General features: G+C 48.3%; 1 protein-coding gene across 5 annotated transcripts in view; it reads right to left on the bottom strand.

Annotated features, from left to right (window-relative positions):
- The window catches only part of LOC134983096 (gastrula zinc finger protein XlCGF66.1-like), a 62,467-nt gene that overhangs the window by 10,221 nt on the left and 33,314 nt on the right, over nucleotides 1-18,932 (bottom strand). For all 5 annotated transcript variants that reach the window (XM_063948798.1, XM_063948797.1, XM_063948796.1 and 2 more), the window contains exons 3-6: nucleotides 18,091-18,267; nucleotides 17,558-17,681; nucleotides 16,948-17,024; nucleotides 16,718-16,826 (exon numbers count right to left, since the gene is read on the bottom strand). In XM_063948798.1, the coding sequence (XP_063804868.1) occupies nucleotides 16,718-16,826; nucleotides 16,948-17,024; nucleotides 17,558-17,681; nucleotides 18,091-18,267 (487 nt within the window). The remainder of the gene's footprint in view (nucleotides 1-16,717; nucleotides 16,827-16,947; nucleotides 17,025-17,557; nucleotides 17,682-18,090; nucleotides 18,268-18,932) is intronic.

The following is an 18,932-nucleotide window of genomic DNA, read 5'->3' on the forward strand; positions in this document are numbered from 1 at the left end:
GGCATGTAATTGTTTTGTTTCTGCACTGACAATCTCACCCATGTCTGGCACCCCAGGCTTTACTTAAAGGTAACTCTAGCTTTCTCTCTCATCCAGCGATAACTGGCATCCTCTCCCTGCAATGAGTTACACACCAGGAAGCAGCTAGCAGCCACATAGGACAGCAGAAGCCAGCGCTCGGATCTTTCACTCACCCTTGTGCTGTGGAAATGTGTCCCTCTCATTACCCCATTCACTGCCCAGTGGCACATGGGATAACAGCAGAAGAGTGTCCCCCGCTGCAGCACAAGATACTTTCTCGTTTTAGCCCACCTCTACTATTTCCCACAGTTCACGTGTCCAATTACACTATATGTTATACAACACATTTATAAAGGAACTGATGAAGTATGCAACATATGATAACTGTGGCAAGTGATTGTTGGAATATGCTAATAGTAACATGATCTCTTAACATAAGGATATAGCCAGTAGCTATTTGTACCTAGTACACGCGGTGGGTCAGATAAGTAATGACATACAGTGTCCTGGAATTTGTGTACTGAGACTATGGGCTGGATGAAATGACTTCCGAAATCGGCGGCTGTGCTGGACGCAGGCCGAAGTCAGACGTTTTTTAAAGGGGCAATATCTTACAAGGCAAAACCATGCTTTGTCAGTGATTGCCCCTTTCAAAAAACGTCTAAGGTCAGCCGGAATTCCGCACGGCCGTCGAACCCAAGCGTTATTACATCCGACCCCATATGTTATAATCAAGGCTAGAGAAACACTACAGAACTGTTATATTATTCTGACTGCATCCCTAATATCTAGCACTAGATGCAGGACCATCTAATGTGTGGCTATTTACACATGCTCACACTGCTGACAACATATCTAATGGTATATATTTCACTAAATGGCCAATACAGTCTATTGATGGTTTGAACCAATTGAATATTTTGAATATTGTTCTAAGAAATCCCATTATATAAACCAGACGTAGTGTACGATACATCAAGTGTCATACATTATTGGATAGACTTTCTATGGATATTTAGAGGTCTCTGAAATTGAGCTGATATAAATCATGGAATACCCCCTGTGCAATTATGACATTTTTAATATACACTGCTCAAAAAAATAAAGGGAACACTTAAACAACACAATGTAACTCCAAGTCAATCACACTTCTGTGAAATCAAACTGTCCACTTAGGAAGCAACACTGATTGACAATCAATTTCACATGCTGTTGTGCAAATGGAACAGGCAACAGGTGGAAATTATAGGCAATTAGCAAGACACCCCTCCCCACTGACTCCAGAGGCTCGAATAACAGAGAGCGTAGAAGGGAGAGAACCAGGTTTAGGTCCCACGTGGCCGTTGTAGGTCAAAAGGGTTTTTGTATTCTGATAACCCCCTGAAAAAGGTCTGTACCTCCGGAATTAAGGCCAACTTTCTCTGGAAGAAAATGGAAAGGCAGAGACCTGAACTTTTAAGGAACCGAGACATAGTCCCGCTGAGAAACCTGCTTGCAGGAACAGGAGGAGGCGGGCCAATTGGAAAACTGTAGGAGCCCGCACCGTTCACACCAGGCCACATAGGCTTTCCAAATATGGTGGTAATGGGTAGACGTGATCACCTTTTGGGCTTGAAGCATGGTAGGTATAACTGCAGAGGGATCTCCTTCTGTCTCAAGATTGCCTTTTCAACAGCCACGCCATCAAACGTAGCCTGCGTAAGTCCAGATAGTGAAAAGGACCCTGTTGTAGAAGATCCTCCTGCAGTGGAAGGAGCCATGGCTCTGCTATCGACAGAAAACGGAGGCTGGAGTACCAAAACCTGTGGGGCCAGTCTGGAGCCACTAGGAGAACCACAGTGTCTTCTCTCCTTATGCGCTGCAGAACCCGAGGCAGTAATGGGAAGGGTGGAAACAGATTGGCGAACTGGAAGTCCCAGGGTGCCATGAGGGCATCCACAGCCACTGCGTCTCTTGTCCGAGAGTAGTAGAGCAGCAGTTGATGACTTAGCCGGGATGCCATGAGGTCGATCTGGGGTTGACCCCACTGACGGACCAGCTGTAGGAACACGTGAGGATTGAGAGTACACTCCCCTGGGTGTACGTCCTGGTGGCTGAGATAATCGGGCTTGCAATTTTCCACGCCTAGAATGAGGATTGCCAACATATCCAGTGCGTATTCTTCCGCCCAGTGCAGAATGCAGATTACGTCTCTCATTGCAGCGCCCTATCGGTTGATGTATGCCACCGCCGTGGCATTGTCTGACTGAACTCTGATGCCCTGACCCCGAAGCAGGTGATTTGCCTGTAACAGAGCGTTGTACACTGCCCTTAATTCAAGTATGTTTATGGGAAGGGTCGATTCTTGGGAAGACCAGCGCCCCTTGAAACTTGTGTTCCAGGGTCACTGTCCCTCACCTCTGCAGGCTTGCAGCTGTGGTGAGGAGGGTCCACTGCGAAATACCAAACCTTTTTCCTTCCAACAGGTGTGCTGACTCTAGCCACCAGAGAAGTGACATTCTAGCCTTCGGTGATAGCGTCACTCTTTGATGGAGAAAAAGATGTGACCCGGACCACTGATGTAGGAGACACAGCTAAAAGGGCCTTGAGTAGAAACATCCATACGAAAAGTCTTGAATGTTGCCACCATCTTCCCGAGGAGTCGGATACACAAATGGACCAATACCCGACGATGTTGCAGGACCAACTTCACCAACGCCTGTATAGACAAGATCTTGTCCCGAGGAAGGAAGATTCTCTAACGGACTGTGCTGAGGATCATCCCCAGGAACAGTAGCAGCTGTGTGGGGTGTAAGTGATAAGTTCAGGATCCACCCATGATGAATCAGAAGGTTGTGAGTCACCGTGAGATTGTGAAGCAGCTGGTCCTTGTAGTAATGCAAGAAAAGAAAATTCTACAAAGAAATGGTAAAAAATCAGGTGCTGTAACTGTGCTGGTTCCTTACGCTGCTGTTGGGTGGGGTGATAGTTGGTCACCTCAATACAGGAACATATAAATACAAAGAAAACCAACTGCGCTAAAAAAATGGTCACAATGTTGTATTCACTAAAAGACCAATGTCTAAATATTTAATAGAAATATTTGATAATAAATGAACAATGTAATTCATAAAATAACAGACGTTTCGCTGTCATTTGTCAGCTTTTTCAGCTTTTGAAAAAGCTGCCAAATGACAGCGAAACGCGTTAGCGAAACCATATCTCTGACCTAGGGCATTTCTCAAAATCCCACAGGACTTTGCATGAGCTATTTATTCCTTGGGAGATTCCAGTCCCTCCATTGTGGATATTAATAAAGGGAGAACAACCACGGTCATTGCGCTGGATAAGGAGAACACTCTGGACCCTCGCTAAGTGGAATACCCGGCTGAAAGACCACAAGGGACTTGGTAATTATCCAGCTCCAGATTGGATGCTACAAAATCTACACGTTTGTAGGTCCTGCAGGATCTATTTTCATTTCATCAGCATCAGTTGCATTGTAGTAAGCCTTCAGCAGAAGGTCATACAGATAAGGGACAATCGTCACTCCTTGTATCCAAAGGAGAGCCATCATGACCGCCATGACCTTCGTGAACACCCTGGGGGCCAAGGAGAGGCCGGATGGCAGGGGCTGGAATTGGAAATGAGCATCCTGTATGGCGAATCTGAGAAAAGCCTGATGCGGAGACCAAATGGGAACGTGGAAAATAGGATTTTGGTACTTACCAGGTAAATCCTTTTCTTTGAATCCATAGGGGGCACTGGAGTACTCTTGGGATATGGACGGCTTTAGCAGGAACAGGGCACTGAATATTTCAATTTAGAACTCTCCTCCCCTCCATATCCCAGAGTACCTCAGTGTTTTTTACTGAGCCGAACAGGAGTGAGAGAGAGGTTGACAATGGAGAATTACATATAACATAACGGACAACAATAAAGTTGACACATAACGTTACTGACAACTAAACAGTTGACACCATAACCGATAGAACTTGAAACTTTGAACCAGTCGGTGAGAATGTGTTACCATAAGATCCCCTGAACTTACCACAAACCAGGTAAAACTGCTCTGGGTGGGCGTCCAGTGCCCCCTATGGATTCAAAGAAAAGGATTTACCTGGTAAGTACCAAAATACTATTTTCTTTTTCATCCACTAGGGGTCACTGGAGTACTTTTGGGACGTATCAAAGCTTCCCTCATGGGCGGGAGAGCTGTTTGGCACCTGTAACACTAGGCGGCCAAAGCTAGACGCAAACGTATCAAACTTGTAAAAGCGCACAAACGTGTGCACTGATGACCATGTAGCCGCACGGCAAAGCTGCGTCGTAGAAGCCCCACGACCAGCTGCCCATGAAGTTCCCACAGAACGTGTGGAATGAGCTGTTACTGATGTAGGTGGCTGTAACCTAGCATGAAGGTAAGCCTGACATATGGTCAGTTTTATCCATCTGGATAAGGTCTGCTTAGAATCTGGCCAACCCATCTTGGCAGCATCATAGAGAACAAACAACGTATCCGTCTTACGAACTGTAGACGTTCGGGATACATAAACGCGTAATGCGCGTATCAACATCCAAAGTTCCAGAATTTCCTGTTAACACAGGAACTACTATTGGTTGATTGATGTGAAAAGATGACACTACCTTTGGTAAGAAAGCGGGATTCGTCCGAAGTTCCGCTCTTTCATCATGAAACACTATGGGGGTAATTCTAAGTTGATTGCAGCAGGATTTTTGATAGCAATTGGGCAAAACCATGTGCACTGCAGGGGAGGCAGATATAACATGTGCAGAGAGAGTAAGATTTGGGTGGGTTATTTTGTTTCTCTGCAGGGTAAATACTGGCTGCTTTATTTTTACACTGCAAATTAGATTGCAGATTGAACACACCCCACTCAAATCTAACTCTCTCTGCACATGTTATATCTGCCTCCCCTGCAGTGCACATGGTTTTGCCCAATTGCTAACAAAAATCCTGCTGCGATCAACTTGGAATTACCCCCCAAATACGGTGGCTTGCAAGACAAGGCACCCAAATCTGAAACACGCCTTGCCGAAGCTAAGGCTAGGAGAAAAATTGTTTTCCAAGTGAGAATCTTAATATCCACTTGTTGTAAGGGTTCAAAATATGAAGACTGTAAGAAATCTAAAACCAGATTCAAGTCCCATGGCGCTGTAGGTGGAATGAATGGAGGCTGTACTCTGAGGACACCTTGCAGAAAGGTGTGTACAGACGGCAATAGAGCCAATCGTCTTTGAAAGTAAATTGACAAAGCAGATACCTGCAGCTTTAGTGTAGATAAACGCAGTCCTCCATCTAACCCCGTCTGTAGAAATAACAAAAGACGGGATAACTTGAAAGATGATGTCAGAAACTTCCGAGCTTCACACCAACCTATATAGGCACCCCAAATTCTGTAATAATGAGCTGCCGTAACTGGCTTCCTAGCACGTAACATGGTTGGTATAACCGATTCTGGAATGCCCTCTCTTCTTAAGAGGACGGTCTCAACAGCCACCCCGTCAAACGCAGCCGCGCTAAATCGGGGTAAAGGAACGGACCCTGTTGTAACAGGTCCGGACGTAGTGGGAGCGGCCAAGGATCGTCTGCGAGTAGTCCGCGGAGATCCGAGAACCAAGCTCACCGAGGCCAATGAGGCTCCACTAGTATGACTGTGGCGGACTCTCTTTTGATCCGTTTTAGCAACAGAGGGAGCAGCGGAAACGGTGGAAACAGATACACGAGGCTGTACGGCCACGCGATTGTGAGAGCATCCACCGCCACTGCCTTTGGATCTCGCGTTCTGGACACATACTGGGACGTTTGGTGATTGTGGCGAGATGCCATCAGGTCCACTTGCGGGTAACCCCACCTCTGGACCAACATGTGAAACACTTCTGGATTTAATGCCCATTCTCCTGGATGAAAATCCAGGCGGCTGAGATAATCCGCCTCCCAGGAATGAACACTGCCGACAATATCACTTGGTGATGCTCGGCCCAATTGAGGATTCGAGCTACTTCCCGCATAGCCACGCGGCTTCTCGTTCCTCCTTGTTTGTTGATGTACGCGACCGCCGTCGCATTGTCTGAGTGCACCTGGACAGTCTGAGACCGAAGCATGTGCACTGCTTGTCGTAGTGCACTGTAAATTGCCCGGAGTTCCAGGACATTTATAGACAGCAATCTTTCGTGATCCGCCCAGAGACCCTGGAGCTGACAATTTTGAACTACAGCTCCCCAACCTCTGAGACTCGCGTCCGTCGTTAGAATTATCCAATTCCAGGCGCCGAACCGTTTCCCTGGGGTTAGATTGTGTACTTTGAGCCACCAGAGCAGAGATACTCTGGCCCTTCCAAGTACGGAACTATTATCACTCCCAGGGATCTGAGATGAGCTATCATCACAGACATCACTTTGGTGAATACCAGAGGCGCTGACGAGAGGCCAAACGGTAGAGCCTGAAACTGGTAATGGTTCTGCCTTATCGCAAAACGCAAGAACCTCTGATGAGGTGGCCAAATCGGAATGTGTAAGTACGCATCCTTGAGATCCAGCACAATCATGAATTCCTGTGGCTCTAAACCTGCAATTACTGACCTCAGAGATTCCATCTTGAATCTGTAGTAAGTGACGTACTGATTGAGGCCCTTTAAGTTCAATATTGGCCTGACCGAGCCATCCGGCTTTGGTACCACAAACAGACTGGAATAATAACCCTGACCTTGTTGGTGTACAGGGACCGGAATCAAAACTGCTGAATCCAGCAGAGACTGAATGGCAATTTGCAGAACCGCCCTCTTGTCGTCCGACACAGGCAGTCCTGTCTTGAAAAACCGCAGTGGCGGGAGACAGTCGAACTCTATTTTGTAACCTTTTAACACTAAATTGCGGATCCACCCATCTGTGGATGTCTGGAACCACGCCAAATGGAACGTCTGAAGGCGTGCCCCCACAACTGGAGATCCGAGATGGGCTGGGAGCCCGTCATGCCACTGGCTTGTCGGTGACCTTTGCGTCCTGACGACTGGTGTTGGTTTGTTGGAAACCACGTCCTCGACCTCGTCTGCCAGGCGTGGCTGTTCCTCTACCATGGCCTCGAAAGGGCTGAGGTCTAAAGGATTTGAACGCCGGGCCAGAGTATTTCCGTCTAGGTACAGTTGGAGGCAATGGTAGGAAAACAGACTTTCCTCCCGGGGCCTCAGAAATCCATTTGTCCAATTCAGGACCAAACAACTTCTCGCCACCGTAAGGTGACGCCTCTATACCTCTTTTGACTTCTGCCTCCGCTTGTCAAGAACGCAGCCAGAGTGCTCGTCGTGCTGTAACTAGCGACGATGAAAGGCGAGAAGTGAGCTGACAGACGTCAGTAGAAGCTGTACATAGATACTCAGCAGCTTCACAGATTTGATCAGCGAGAAGTATAAGGTGATCGTCATGTAGGGCAGACTTGAGTTCTGTTATCCATACTATTAGCGCCTTAGTTACCCAAATGCCAACCAACCCAGGTCTAAGCAACACTCCTGCTGCTATATACATGGACTTTAGCATAGCTTCTATTTTACGGTCTGAAGGGTCTTTAAGCGTAGTAGCAGTTGGTACTGGTATGGTTAATTTCTTTGTAAGTTTTGACACAGACGAATCCACCAATGGCAGATTCTCCCATGTAGATGTCACAGACTCTGGAAACGGGTAACTAGACTTAAATCTGCGAGGTATAGAAAACCGTTTATCCGGATTCTTTCGTGTTTCTACTAACATCTTATTAAGAGATTCCGAAACAGGAAAACACATTGGAGATCTCTGTCGTTTCTTAAAGACGACTTCATTATTTGTCAGAGGCTCCTCAGTTTCTGTAAACTTCAGAGACTGACGCACCGCTCTGATGAGATTATCAATGCCTGGGCTGTCAAAATCTTCACTGCTGCTGGTCTACTTCGCCCTCCTCACCCTTATCTTGCGCAGTGAGGTCTGGCATAGAATCGTCAGAATGCAACATAGCAGAAACTGGTAAATCATAAGACAAATGAAATTTATCCCTTCTACCTAAAATGGACTTGGACTTTTGGCAAGACTGAGACCCCTCCGGTAGTTCTAGTGGTCTCATCCTAGACTCAGATCTTGCCGCTTCCCGCTCTTGTCGAGCGGCGGCCAATTCTGATTGCAACCCAGTCATGATATCTGTTAGCATAGCCCATGGAGGGTCCGGAAATGAAACCGGCTTTGAACCGGAGCGGAAATTGTATTCATAGCTGAATTCACAAAACATACTGTACATGTGGTAGATCCATCCGGTAACACACTGTTACAGACCTTGCAGTGAAACTGCTTTTTAGTTTTTGCTGGTGCCTTACTCATTATGCAGACAGACAATACAATATACAAAGACAGACAACTTGCACGACTCAGTAAAATAGTACTAAGGTGTGTCTATATATATATCTGGCCAAGTGCAGTGCACGTGGCCAGTACTATATGAAATCTGATCCCAAATTTCCACTAACACCCCTGCGCCTCCGGTGGAGTAGTGTTGTAGAACAGGAACGTTCTGGAATCACAACAGGAAGAAAAGGAAGCATGGTTAAAATGGCCCCCATGCCATGCTTACAGTTAAAATCACAGTACAGGTTACAATTTGAGAAAAACATATATAACCTGAAAATATGCTGTTTAACAAATCCTGTTAATAAAGGCTTAATAGCCTATGCATTCTTATAACCCATGCAGCCTTGTATACTGCTGCTGCTATGGGTATTATACACTTCTCCCCTCCTGTGCAGCTGCGCTGCCTGAGAGACTTCTCCACCCCCCCCCCCCCCCCTTGTGCTCCGTGTACCGCTGTCTATTCCAGCGGGGAGCGGGTACACAGAGCCGGGGAATGGTACAGGGAGCTGGTGTGCGGGTAGAGGGAGCCGGGGAGCGGGTACAGGGAGCCGGGGAGCGCGCTCCATAGAGCCGTGGAGCGGCGGCTATGGAGTGAAGAAAGTGTGGCCGGCGCGGGCTCTGTGCGGCGGGGCTGAGCGGCTCTGGCATCCGCTTACCAGACTAAGCAGCGGCGGTGTCCTGTTAGCGGCGGCCGGCGCACATAGCGGCGGCCGGCGCACATATCGGCGGACGGCGCACATAGCGGCGGGCGGCGCACATAATGAAAAGTGTCCCCACACAGCGGGGTGGCAGCGTGAGCTGACCGCCCTGTCCCCAAACATACCTGGACGCCTGTGGTGAGGGCTATGACGGGGCTTCTTCTGCAAGCTCCGTCCAGCCTTTCCTGCAGGTTGTCTGCACTTGTCTCCTCTGTAGTGAGGACCGACACGCCAGCAGCTGCTTGTAGCAGCTTCCACTATCCCGGACCCACGCCTTTTGGAAGGGGGGGGAGGGATGTGGATAAAGATTAGTAAAAATAAAAATTAAAAATAAAATATTCAAAATAAGTGTGGGAGCTCCACACAAGCCTTGTTGCTACTTCGAGCACAGAAAAAACACTGAGGTACTCTGGGATATGGAGGGGAGGAGAGTTCTAAATTTAAATATTCAGTGCCCTGTTCCTGATAAAGCAGTCCATATCCCAAGAGTACTCTAGTGACCCCTAGTGGATGAAAAAGAAATAGGCGTCCTTGATGTCCAAGGACGACATGAACTCATTTTGTTCCAGACCCGCAATGACTGACTGAAGGGACTTCGGTACGAGAAATAGGCTTGAGTAGTAGCCCTGTTTTCTCTGATGTGAGGGGAATGGGACCAACACCCTTGCAGACATGAGTTTTTGAACAGCGTTCTGCAAGACGAAACTCCTGTCGTCTGAAGCTGTCAATCCCTTGGTAAAGAAACCCTGAGGCGGTTGATGTTGAAAATCTAATTTGTACCCCTGGGTGATGAGATCCTGAACACATGTATCTGGACAGGATTTCACCCACACATCCTTGAAATCCCACAGATGAGCTCCCACTCTGGGGTCCCCCAGGAGAGAGGGTAGCTCGTCATGCACTGGGCTTAGTGGCAGACTTTGTATCCTGTTAGGCGGAGAGTGATGATCCTCTGCCTCGACCTCTAGAGCCACAGCCAACTGTTTTTCCTTCCCTGGAACAGCCTCTAAACTTGGAAGGAACATAAAAGGATCAAAAGGAAAGCCCCGTATAAGTCCATCGAGGAGCTGGAGCAGCTGTAGGGAGAAAAATAGGATTTTAATTACCAACTGATAAATCCTTTTGTCGTAGTCCGTAGGGGATACTGGGAATCCATTTAGTACCATGGGGTATAGATGGGTCCATTTTGAGTCTTGGGCACTATAGAAGTTTGATTGTGTGTGTGCTGGCTCCTCCCTCTATACCCCTCCTACCAGACTCAATCTAGGAAACTGTGCCCGAGGAGACGGACATACTTTGAGAGAAGGATATAGAAAAAGAAAGTGGTGAGAATTCGAACCAGCACAACCAGACAAGAGGAAAGCCGTGCTAACCAAACTTGTAAACAGGGACAGCAACAGTTGAACCAAATAACATTACTTAACCAAGTAACAGAGCAGGAACAACGAAGCACCGGGCAGGCGCTCAGTATCCCCTACGGACTACGAGAAAAGGATTTACCGGAAGTAATTAAAATCCTATTTTCTCTTACGTCCTAGGGGATACTGGGAATCCATTTAGTACCATGGGGAGGTACCAAAGCTCCCAAACCAGGTGGGAGGGTGCTGATGTTCCTGTAGAACTGATTGACCAAACTGAAGGTCCTCAGAGGCCAAAGTATCGAACTTGTAGAACTTAGCAAACGTGTTCGAACCCGACCAAGTAGCTGATCGGCAGAGCTGTAAAGCTGAGACACCCCGGGCAGCCGCCCAGAAAGAACCCACGACCTAGCAGAGTGGGCTTGAGCAGATTTCGGAATCAGCAAACCTGCCGTGAAATAAGCATGCTGGATAGTGAGCCTGATCTAGCGTGCAATGGACTGCTTCGAAGCAGGACACCCAATAATAGTGGGATGATAAAGAACAAGCAGCGAGTCCGATTTCCTGGGACGAGCAGTTCTCTTCACATAAACCTTCAAAGCCCTTACAACATCCAAAGACTTTGAAGTAGCAGAGGCGTCTGTAACAGCCGGAACCACAATAGGTTGGTTGATGTGAAACGCAGACACCACCTTAGGAAGAAATTGCTGATGAGTCCTGAGTTCATCTCTATCCTCATGGAAAATTAAGTAGGGACTCTTGTGAGACAACGCCCCCAGCTCCGACACCCGCTTTGCTGAAGCCAAGGCCAACAGTGTGACAGTCTTCCACGCAAAGTACTTTACGTCTACCTCCTGCAACGGTTCAAACCAGTCCGATTGAAGGAGCAGCAGTACCAAATTGAGATCCTAAGGTGCCGTGGGAGGCACAAAGGGATGTTGTAAGTGCAGAACACTTTCAAGAACGTCTGGACCTCAGGGAGAGAAGCCAATTGTTTCTGAAAGAAAATAGACAAGGCAGAAATCTGAACGTTAATGGAGCCTAGGCGTAGGCCCACATCCGCTCCCGACTGCAGAAAAAGCAGGAAACGTCCCAGATGCAATTCCACCGCAGAATATTGTCTGCTCTAACACCAAGAGACAAATTTCTTCCAGATAAGATGGTAATGTTTAGACGTTACCCCCTTTCCTTGCTTGGATCATGGTCGGGATGACCTTGTCAGGAATCCCTCTTCTGGCTAGAATCAACCGTTCAACTTCCATGCCGTTAAACGTAGCCATGGTAAGTCTTGATAGACGAACGGGCCCTGCTGCAGAAGATCCTCTTGAAGAGGCAGAGGCCATGGATCTTTGATCTGCATCTCGAGAAGATCCGTATACCAGGCCCTTCATGGCCAGTCCAGAGCAATGCGGATTGCTTAAACCTTTTCCCTTTTATTCTTTTTAGAATTCTTGGGATCAGAGGAATGGGAGGAAACAAGTACACCAGCTGGTAAACCCACGGAGTTGTCAGGGGGTCTACCGCCACTGCCTGTGGGTCCCTCGACCTGGAACAGCACCGCTTGAGCTTCTTGTTGAGTCGAGAGTCCATGATGTCAATTTGTGGATACCCCCCATTGACGTGTTAACCACTGGAACACCTCCGGGTGGAGGCCCCACTCCCCCGGGTGCAGATCGTGTCTGCTGAGGAAGTCCGCTTCCCAGTTGTCTACTCGCGGAATGAAGATCGCCAACAACGCCATGGCATCTTTTTCCACCCAAAGGAGAATTCTTGACACCTCTGACATGGCAGCTCTGCTTTTCGTTCCACCCTGTCGGTTTATGTACGTCACCGCCGTCACATTGTCCGACTGGACCTGAATGGCCCAATTCTGAAGAAGAGATGAGGCCTGCAGAAGGGCGTTGTAGATAGCCCTGAGCTCCAGGATGTTTATTGGAAGGACGACTTCCTGACTTGACCATCTTCCCTGAAAATGCACCCCCTGGTTGACTGCTCCCCAACCTCTGAGGCTTGCGTCTGTGGTTAGCAAAATGCAATTCTGAATCCCGAACCTCCAACCCTCGACTAGGTGAGAAGTCTGTAGCCACCACAGGAGGGAGATCCTGGCTTTTGGTGACAGACGAATCCTCTTGTGCACGTGAAGATGCGATCCGGACCATTTGTCCAACAGATCCAGCTGGAAGGGCTTCGCATGAAACCTTCCATACTGAAGCCGCCATTTTCCCCAGAAGGCGTATGCAGAGATGTACAGAGATTAGGATCGGTTCAAGACGGCCGAACCATCGACTGGGTCACCATTGCCTTTTCCAAAGGAAGGAATACTTTCTGAGACTGTGTGTCCAGTATCATCCCCAGTAACTGAAGCCTCTGCGTTGGTTCTAGGTGAGATTTTGGCAGGTTCAGAATCCACCCATGATCCAGGAGTAGTCTGGTTGAGAGGGCAATGTTCTCTAACAGCTTTTCCCTGGACGTTGCCTTTATCAGAAGATCGTCCGAGTACGGAACTATGATCACTCCCTGTCGGCGGAGCAACATTATCATCTCTGCCATCACTTTGGTGAACCCCCTCGGTGCCGTGGAGAGACTAAATGGCAGGGCCTGAAACTGGTCCTGAAGCGCAAGCCGTAGATAAGCCTGATAAGGCGGCCAGATCGGAATGTGAAGGTACGCATCCTTGACATCCACAGACGCTAGGAGTTCCCCCTCCTCCAGACCTGAGATTACCGCTCTCAACAACTGCATCTTCAATTTGAACACTCGTTGAGGTTCAAGATCGGTCTTACCGAACCGTTCGGTTTCGGTACTACAAACAAGCTGGAATAGTATCCCTTGTTTTGGAGATGAGGTGGAACTGGAACAATTACCTGGGTCTGCAACAGTTTTTGAATGGCGTCGTGTAAGTTTACTCTCGCTTTTTGTGAAACTGGCAAGCCTGATATGAAGAATCTGTGAGGTGGGAGATCCTGGAACTCCAGCCTGTAACCCTGGGATATATCAGAAAATAAATGCAGAAAACTCTTCAGGAGCTTCCAGAGATATGACCGGCTCCTTCAGGCACATTTTCTAAACTGAGAGGGGCATAGAGGGAGGAGCCAGCACACACACAATCAAGCTTCAATAGTGCCCAAGGCTCCAAGTAGACCCGTCTATACCCCATGGTACTAAATGGATTCCCAGTATCCCCAGGACGTAAGAGAAAGTAGACTTACTCCCCGTGGCTTGAGAAATTCACGTGTCCAGTTCCTTACCAAACAGGGCCTCTCCCGTAAAATGCAAAGCCTCCACTGCCCTCTTAGATTCCGCATCCACCTGCCACTGATGTAGCCAAAGTGCTCTGTGGGCAGAGATAGCCAGAGTGGAAATCCGAGTTCCGAGGATGCAGACGTCCTTGGTTGCTTCACAAAGATACACTGCTGATTCGCGGATGTGTTCAACCAGAGGGATAAGCTGATCAGCAGACAAATCGTCACGCAAACCTGAGGACAGTTTTGCACAGGCTTCAATAGCCTTGTTGACCCAACAACCTACCTTTGCAGGGCGATGTAACACACCCACTGATGAATAAATCGCATTTAAGGTAGTTTCTAATTTTCTATCCGATGGTTCCTTTAGCGAGGTGGCCCCCGGAACTGGTAGAACCGTCTTTTTGGACAGACGAGATACAGAGGGATCCACTGTAGGAGCAGTCTGATATAATTTTCTGCTATCTGCAGGAAAAGGGTAGGTTGATAACATTTTACGGGATACCTGAAATTTTGCATTCGGATGTTTCCAGACTGCAGTCAGGAGTGCATCCAGTTCCTCCGAAACCGGAAAAAGTGTCCGCCACCTTCTGGTTGTTGCCAAACATAAAGGTGCACGAATTACCCTGGTCGGGCTCTTCTACCTTTAACACCAGACATAGAGATGCAATAAGCGCCTCAATACCCTATGAGAAAGGTTCAGGTTCGTCTGAAACCTGTTCCTCGCCAGATTCCTGTATGTACTCCTCTTCCTCTAAAAGAGGCATGTCATCTTCAGAGTCCCCCTGTAAAACTGGGAATAGAAATCTCTTTTTAGAAACCTGTGGAGGAGTTAACACGGAAGGTGTCTGGGAAGGGACCATGGCCTTAGTGAGCCCTTCCACTGATCTCGCTAGGGACCGAGCCCAAGCAGGTTCAGGCTCAGGGAACAAGTCAGGCTGTTGAGATCTGGAAGCTTCTCTGTCTTTTTGAGAAGCTACCATTTCTTTGGTTAACAGTGACATCACGTTAGTAAGCTGATTAGTCCAAACAGGAGTTTCTTGTTCCTGTGGTGATACCTGGGCTGGGCAGCGGTATCAACAGCAGCAGCCGTTCCAAAGGAGAGTGAGCGTGTATAGGAGCTCTCTAAAATGGCCACCGGCGCGTCTTCTTCCATGTAGGGAGCGCCGGAACCAGGAGCATATGCCGAGGATAAGCTCCGCAGCCCCCCCCCCCCCGGTATGGCACCTATTTTAAACATGTGAAGCTCCAGCGGTTGCCACCGCGCTCCAAACACCACCCTGATAATGTGACCTGGCCACCCTGCTATCAGGGGACCAGGGTATACTTACCAACTGCCGTGCTGGCAGGTAGGTGGTGTGGCTGATAAGGAGACCCTGACGTGGTGTCCAGTCTGTCCAGCAGAGCTTAGTGTCTCTGCAGCTGGAAACCCCAGCACGAGCCGCAAGCAGCTGCAATAGGGACCCCCCGGCAGCTACAACGATGCAGACAGGCAGAGGCAGAAGCTGCCTGTCTGTCCTCAGTGATTTTAGTAAAAAAAAAAAAAGAAATTGAAAAAGAAACGAAATTCTAACAAACCCTAAGGAGAAACCCAGTAGTGAACCAGCTCCCTTGGGCACATTAAAAAGACTGGCTTGGAGGGGGGGACATAGTAGGGGAGGAGCTAGTCACATTGCTAAAATTTAAAGTGCCAGCTCCCGGTTGCTACCTCCCCACTGTAACTGCACTCCAGTGTCCTCTAGTGGATGAAGGAGAAAATTTCTTCATGCACGGTTTGTCCAGATTTAATTCTTTCAAACTATGCTTGCTTTCCACACATGTACAGCAGTGGATTCTGCAATTATCCGTTTCTTTTCTGTTACCTGTGCCTCTTTGTATCACGAGTCATAATTAAGTTAGGTCAGCAAGCAATAGCCATAGATACAGGCCTTTTATTAGTAGAGCAGCTAATCAAAGGACTATGGTCCATACTGCATAGTATGCCTATACCAATTACCAGTAAAAGCTTGCTAAAAACATGGATGTAGACTATAAGGGATCCGGTCAGGATCCCGGCTGTCGGGAGACCGGCAGCTAGAATACCAATGGCACAATCCCAAAGCTATTAGGATAGGCTCAACATCCCAGCGCAAGATGCCAAACGTCAGGCTACGCGAGTGGGGGAAGTTATGTTCAGGCTGTGGGGGACAGGGTTAGCAGTAGGCTGCGGCCCCGGGCGGTTAGGGTTAGGCACTCCCCTGAGAGGTTTCGGCTGTGGGTTGGGGGTGGTGGTGTTTGGTTTAGGCACCACCGCCGAGGGTTAGACTGCAGTGGGCGGAGGGTTAGGGGGCTGGGGGTGGGGGGTGGTGGAGGTAAGTATACTTACCTCCCCTGTCTGTATTCCGATCTTCGGGATGTCACAGTCGGTATTCTGACCACCGGCATCCCGACCTCCGGCAAATCATACCCAATCCGACTCTAATTCTACATCCATGGTTATATTAAAGTCTTGAAACAAAGTGACATGATGTGAGGGGAGAGCATGAGTATAATGGGGACTGATGGCTCCTGATGTATGAGATACACCAGAGAGTGTGGGGAGGAGACTGGTCAGATCTCTGGGCTGGTAACACACAGTGACATGATGTGAGAAGGAGAGCAGGAGTATAATAGGGGCTGATGGCTCCTGATGTATGAGATACACCAGAGAGTGTGGGGAGGAGACTGGTCAGATCTCTGGGCTGGTAACACACAGTGACATGATGTTCGGCTGAGAGCAGAAGTATAATAGGGGCTGATGGCTTCTGATGTATGAGATACACCAGAGAGTGTGGGGAGGAGACTGGTCAGATCTCTGGGCTGGTAACACAGTGACATGATGTGAGGGGGAGAGCAGGAGTCTAATAGGGGTTGATGGCCGCACCTGACTCTCCAACTGGGCAGACACTTAGTACTCAGTCTGTACTGACAGAGGAGGGTTAGAATAAGAGTTTCTTGTAGTGACTGAACAAGAATATGTGATTCTGGTCTGTACTTAGTGCGTACTACTCACCTGTGCTGATATCTGTAGGGATTTCCTCCTCCTTACACCCATGATCACCCCACACATAAGTCTCTTCTCCCTGTATATCTTCTCTTTTAATATTAATCTGATCTTCTCCCTAAGTAACCCAAATACATATTTAGAGTGAAGGAGAATATCTGTCAAAGACATCTACAACTCCTCTACAGGACGAGTACAGAGTCAGTTTGATAATTGGCGACGCCATCAGATCCACCTACCTGATTCTTCTCTGTATGGTCCTGAGAATAAAGAGGACGTGGACATCTCTCTGGGGTATTCCTGTTACTGGCCCCATCTGTAGGAGACACACAGTGACTGAGTACATTGTATATATGTGATTATCAGATGATATGTAGCTAGGTGGACAGTAGGAAATACTCTCTGCTATGCAAATATTATGATCTGTTAATTTTAAGGCAGCACATAGTGTTTGCAGCGCCGTAAAATGTGTAAACATGACAATGAGACATTACACAGCATAAGTAAGGTTTGCAATAGTAAAACCAAATACCATAAAACACAGAGCAGGCTGGTATATGGTGAAAAGGTGTAGGACATCTCGCAGTAGCTGTAAGTGGCAAGTGGAGGTGAGTGGCAGGGAGGGGAAAGTGATGCAGCACTCAGTGATCCTGTACCCAGGCATATGTACCAACACTCAGTATCAGAGTCACTGAGGAGGAACCAGAGATAGGTGGCACAGATGTCATGGACAGTGCAAGGGGGAGACATAGAGGAAAGAAGGCCCTGTCTTACATACTAAGTTGAAGGGTTGTACAGTTGTAGGGGTGACCTGGCAAGAGCAGGTAACAACACAAAGTCTCCTCTCACCCAGTGATGTGAGGGGCTGGTGATTCTCCATCATTACGTCCTTGTACAGATCCCTGTGTTCCTCTATATACTCCCACTCCTCCATGGAGAAATAGACAGTGACGTCCTCACACCTTATAGGAACCTGACACACACAATGATACAGTCATCACCCAGATACATCCCCTGGTGTTACTGTAAAATGTCCCATTCCCAGCAGTCACCTCTCCAGTCATCACCCAGACACATTCCCTGGTGTTACTGTATAATGTCCCATTCCCAGCAGTCACCTCTCCAGTCATCACCCAGACACATCCTCTGGTGTTACTGTATAACGTCCCATTCCCAGAAGTCACCTCTCCAGTCATCACCCAGACACATCCCCTGGTGTTACTGTATAATGTCCCATTACCAGCAGTCACCTCTCCAGTCATCACCCAGACACATCCCCTGGTGTTACTGAATAATGCCCCATTCCCAGCAGTCACCTCTCCAGTCATCACCCAGACACATTCCCTGGTGTTACTGTATAATGTCCCATTCCCAGCAGTCACCTCTCCAGTCAGCAGCTGAATGATCTTGTGGGTGAGTTCCAGGATCTTCTGGTCATTGTGTCTCTCATGTATCAGTGAGTGAGGTGGAGGCACCGTGATGGAGCTATGGGTCCTGATCCATCCTTCTGACACACAGGGGCAGATGCTGGCTATTGTTTCATTCACCATTGTGTAAGCCTGTGTATTGAGAAAGATACTATCTAAGCATACACTAGTAGTAGTGATGTCACTGTGACACCCCCAGATACCTCACTCCCCAGTCAGGTCCCTGTGTTAGTAATAGTGATGTCGCTGTGACACACCCGGCCCCTCACCTCCCCAGTCAGGTCCCTGTTTTAGCAATAGTGATAAGAGTGACGTCACTGTGACACACCCGGCCCCTCTCACCTCCCCAGTCAGGTCCCTGTGTCAGTGATAGAGATAAGAGTGATGTCACTGTGACACTCCCAGACTCCATCACCTCCCTAGTCAGGTCCCTGTGTTAGTAATAGAAATAAGAGTGATGTCCCTGTGACACTCCCAGACTCCCTCACCTCCCCAGTCAGGTCCCTGTGTTAGTAATAGAGATAACAGTGATGTCACTGTGACACTCCCAGACTCCGTCAACTCTCCAGTCAGGTCCCTGTGTTAGTAACAGAGATAGGAGTGATGTCACTGTGACACCTCCAGACTCCCTAACCTCCCTGTGTAAGTAATACAGATAAGAGTGACGTCACTGTGACACTCCCAGACTCCCTCACCTCCCCAGTCAGGTCCCTGTGTTAGTAATAGAGATAAGAGTGACGTCACTGTGACACCCCCAGACTCCCTCACCTCCCCAGTCAGGTCCCTGTGTCAGTGAT

This window comes from Pseudophryne corroboree (assembly GCF_028390025.1).
Source record: "Pseudophryne corroboree isolate aPseCor3 chromosome 3 unlocalized genomic scaffold, aPseCor3.hap2 SUPER_3_unloc_1, whole genome shotgun sequence".
In the NCBI taxonomy this organism is placed as follows: Eukaryota; Metazoa; Chordata; class Amphibia; order Anura; family Myobatrachidae; genus Pseudophryne; species Pseudophryne corroboree.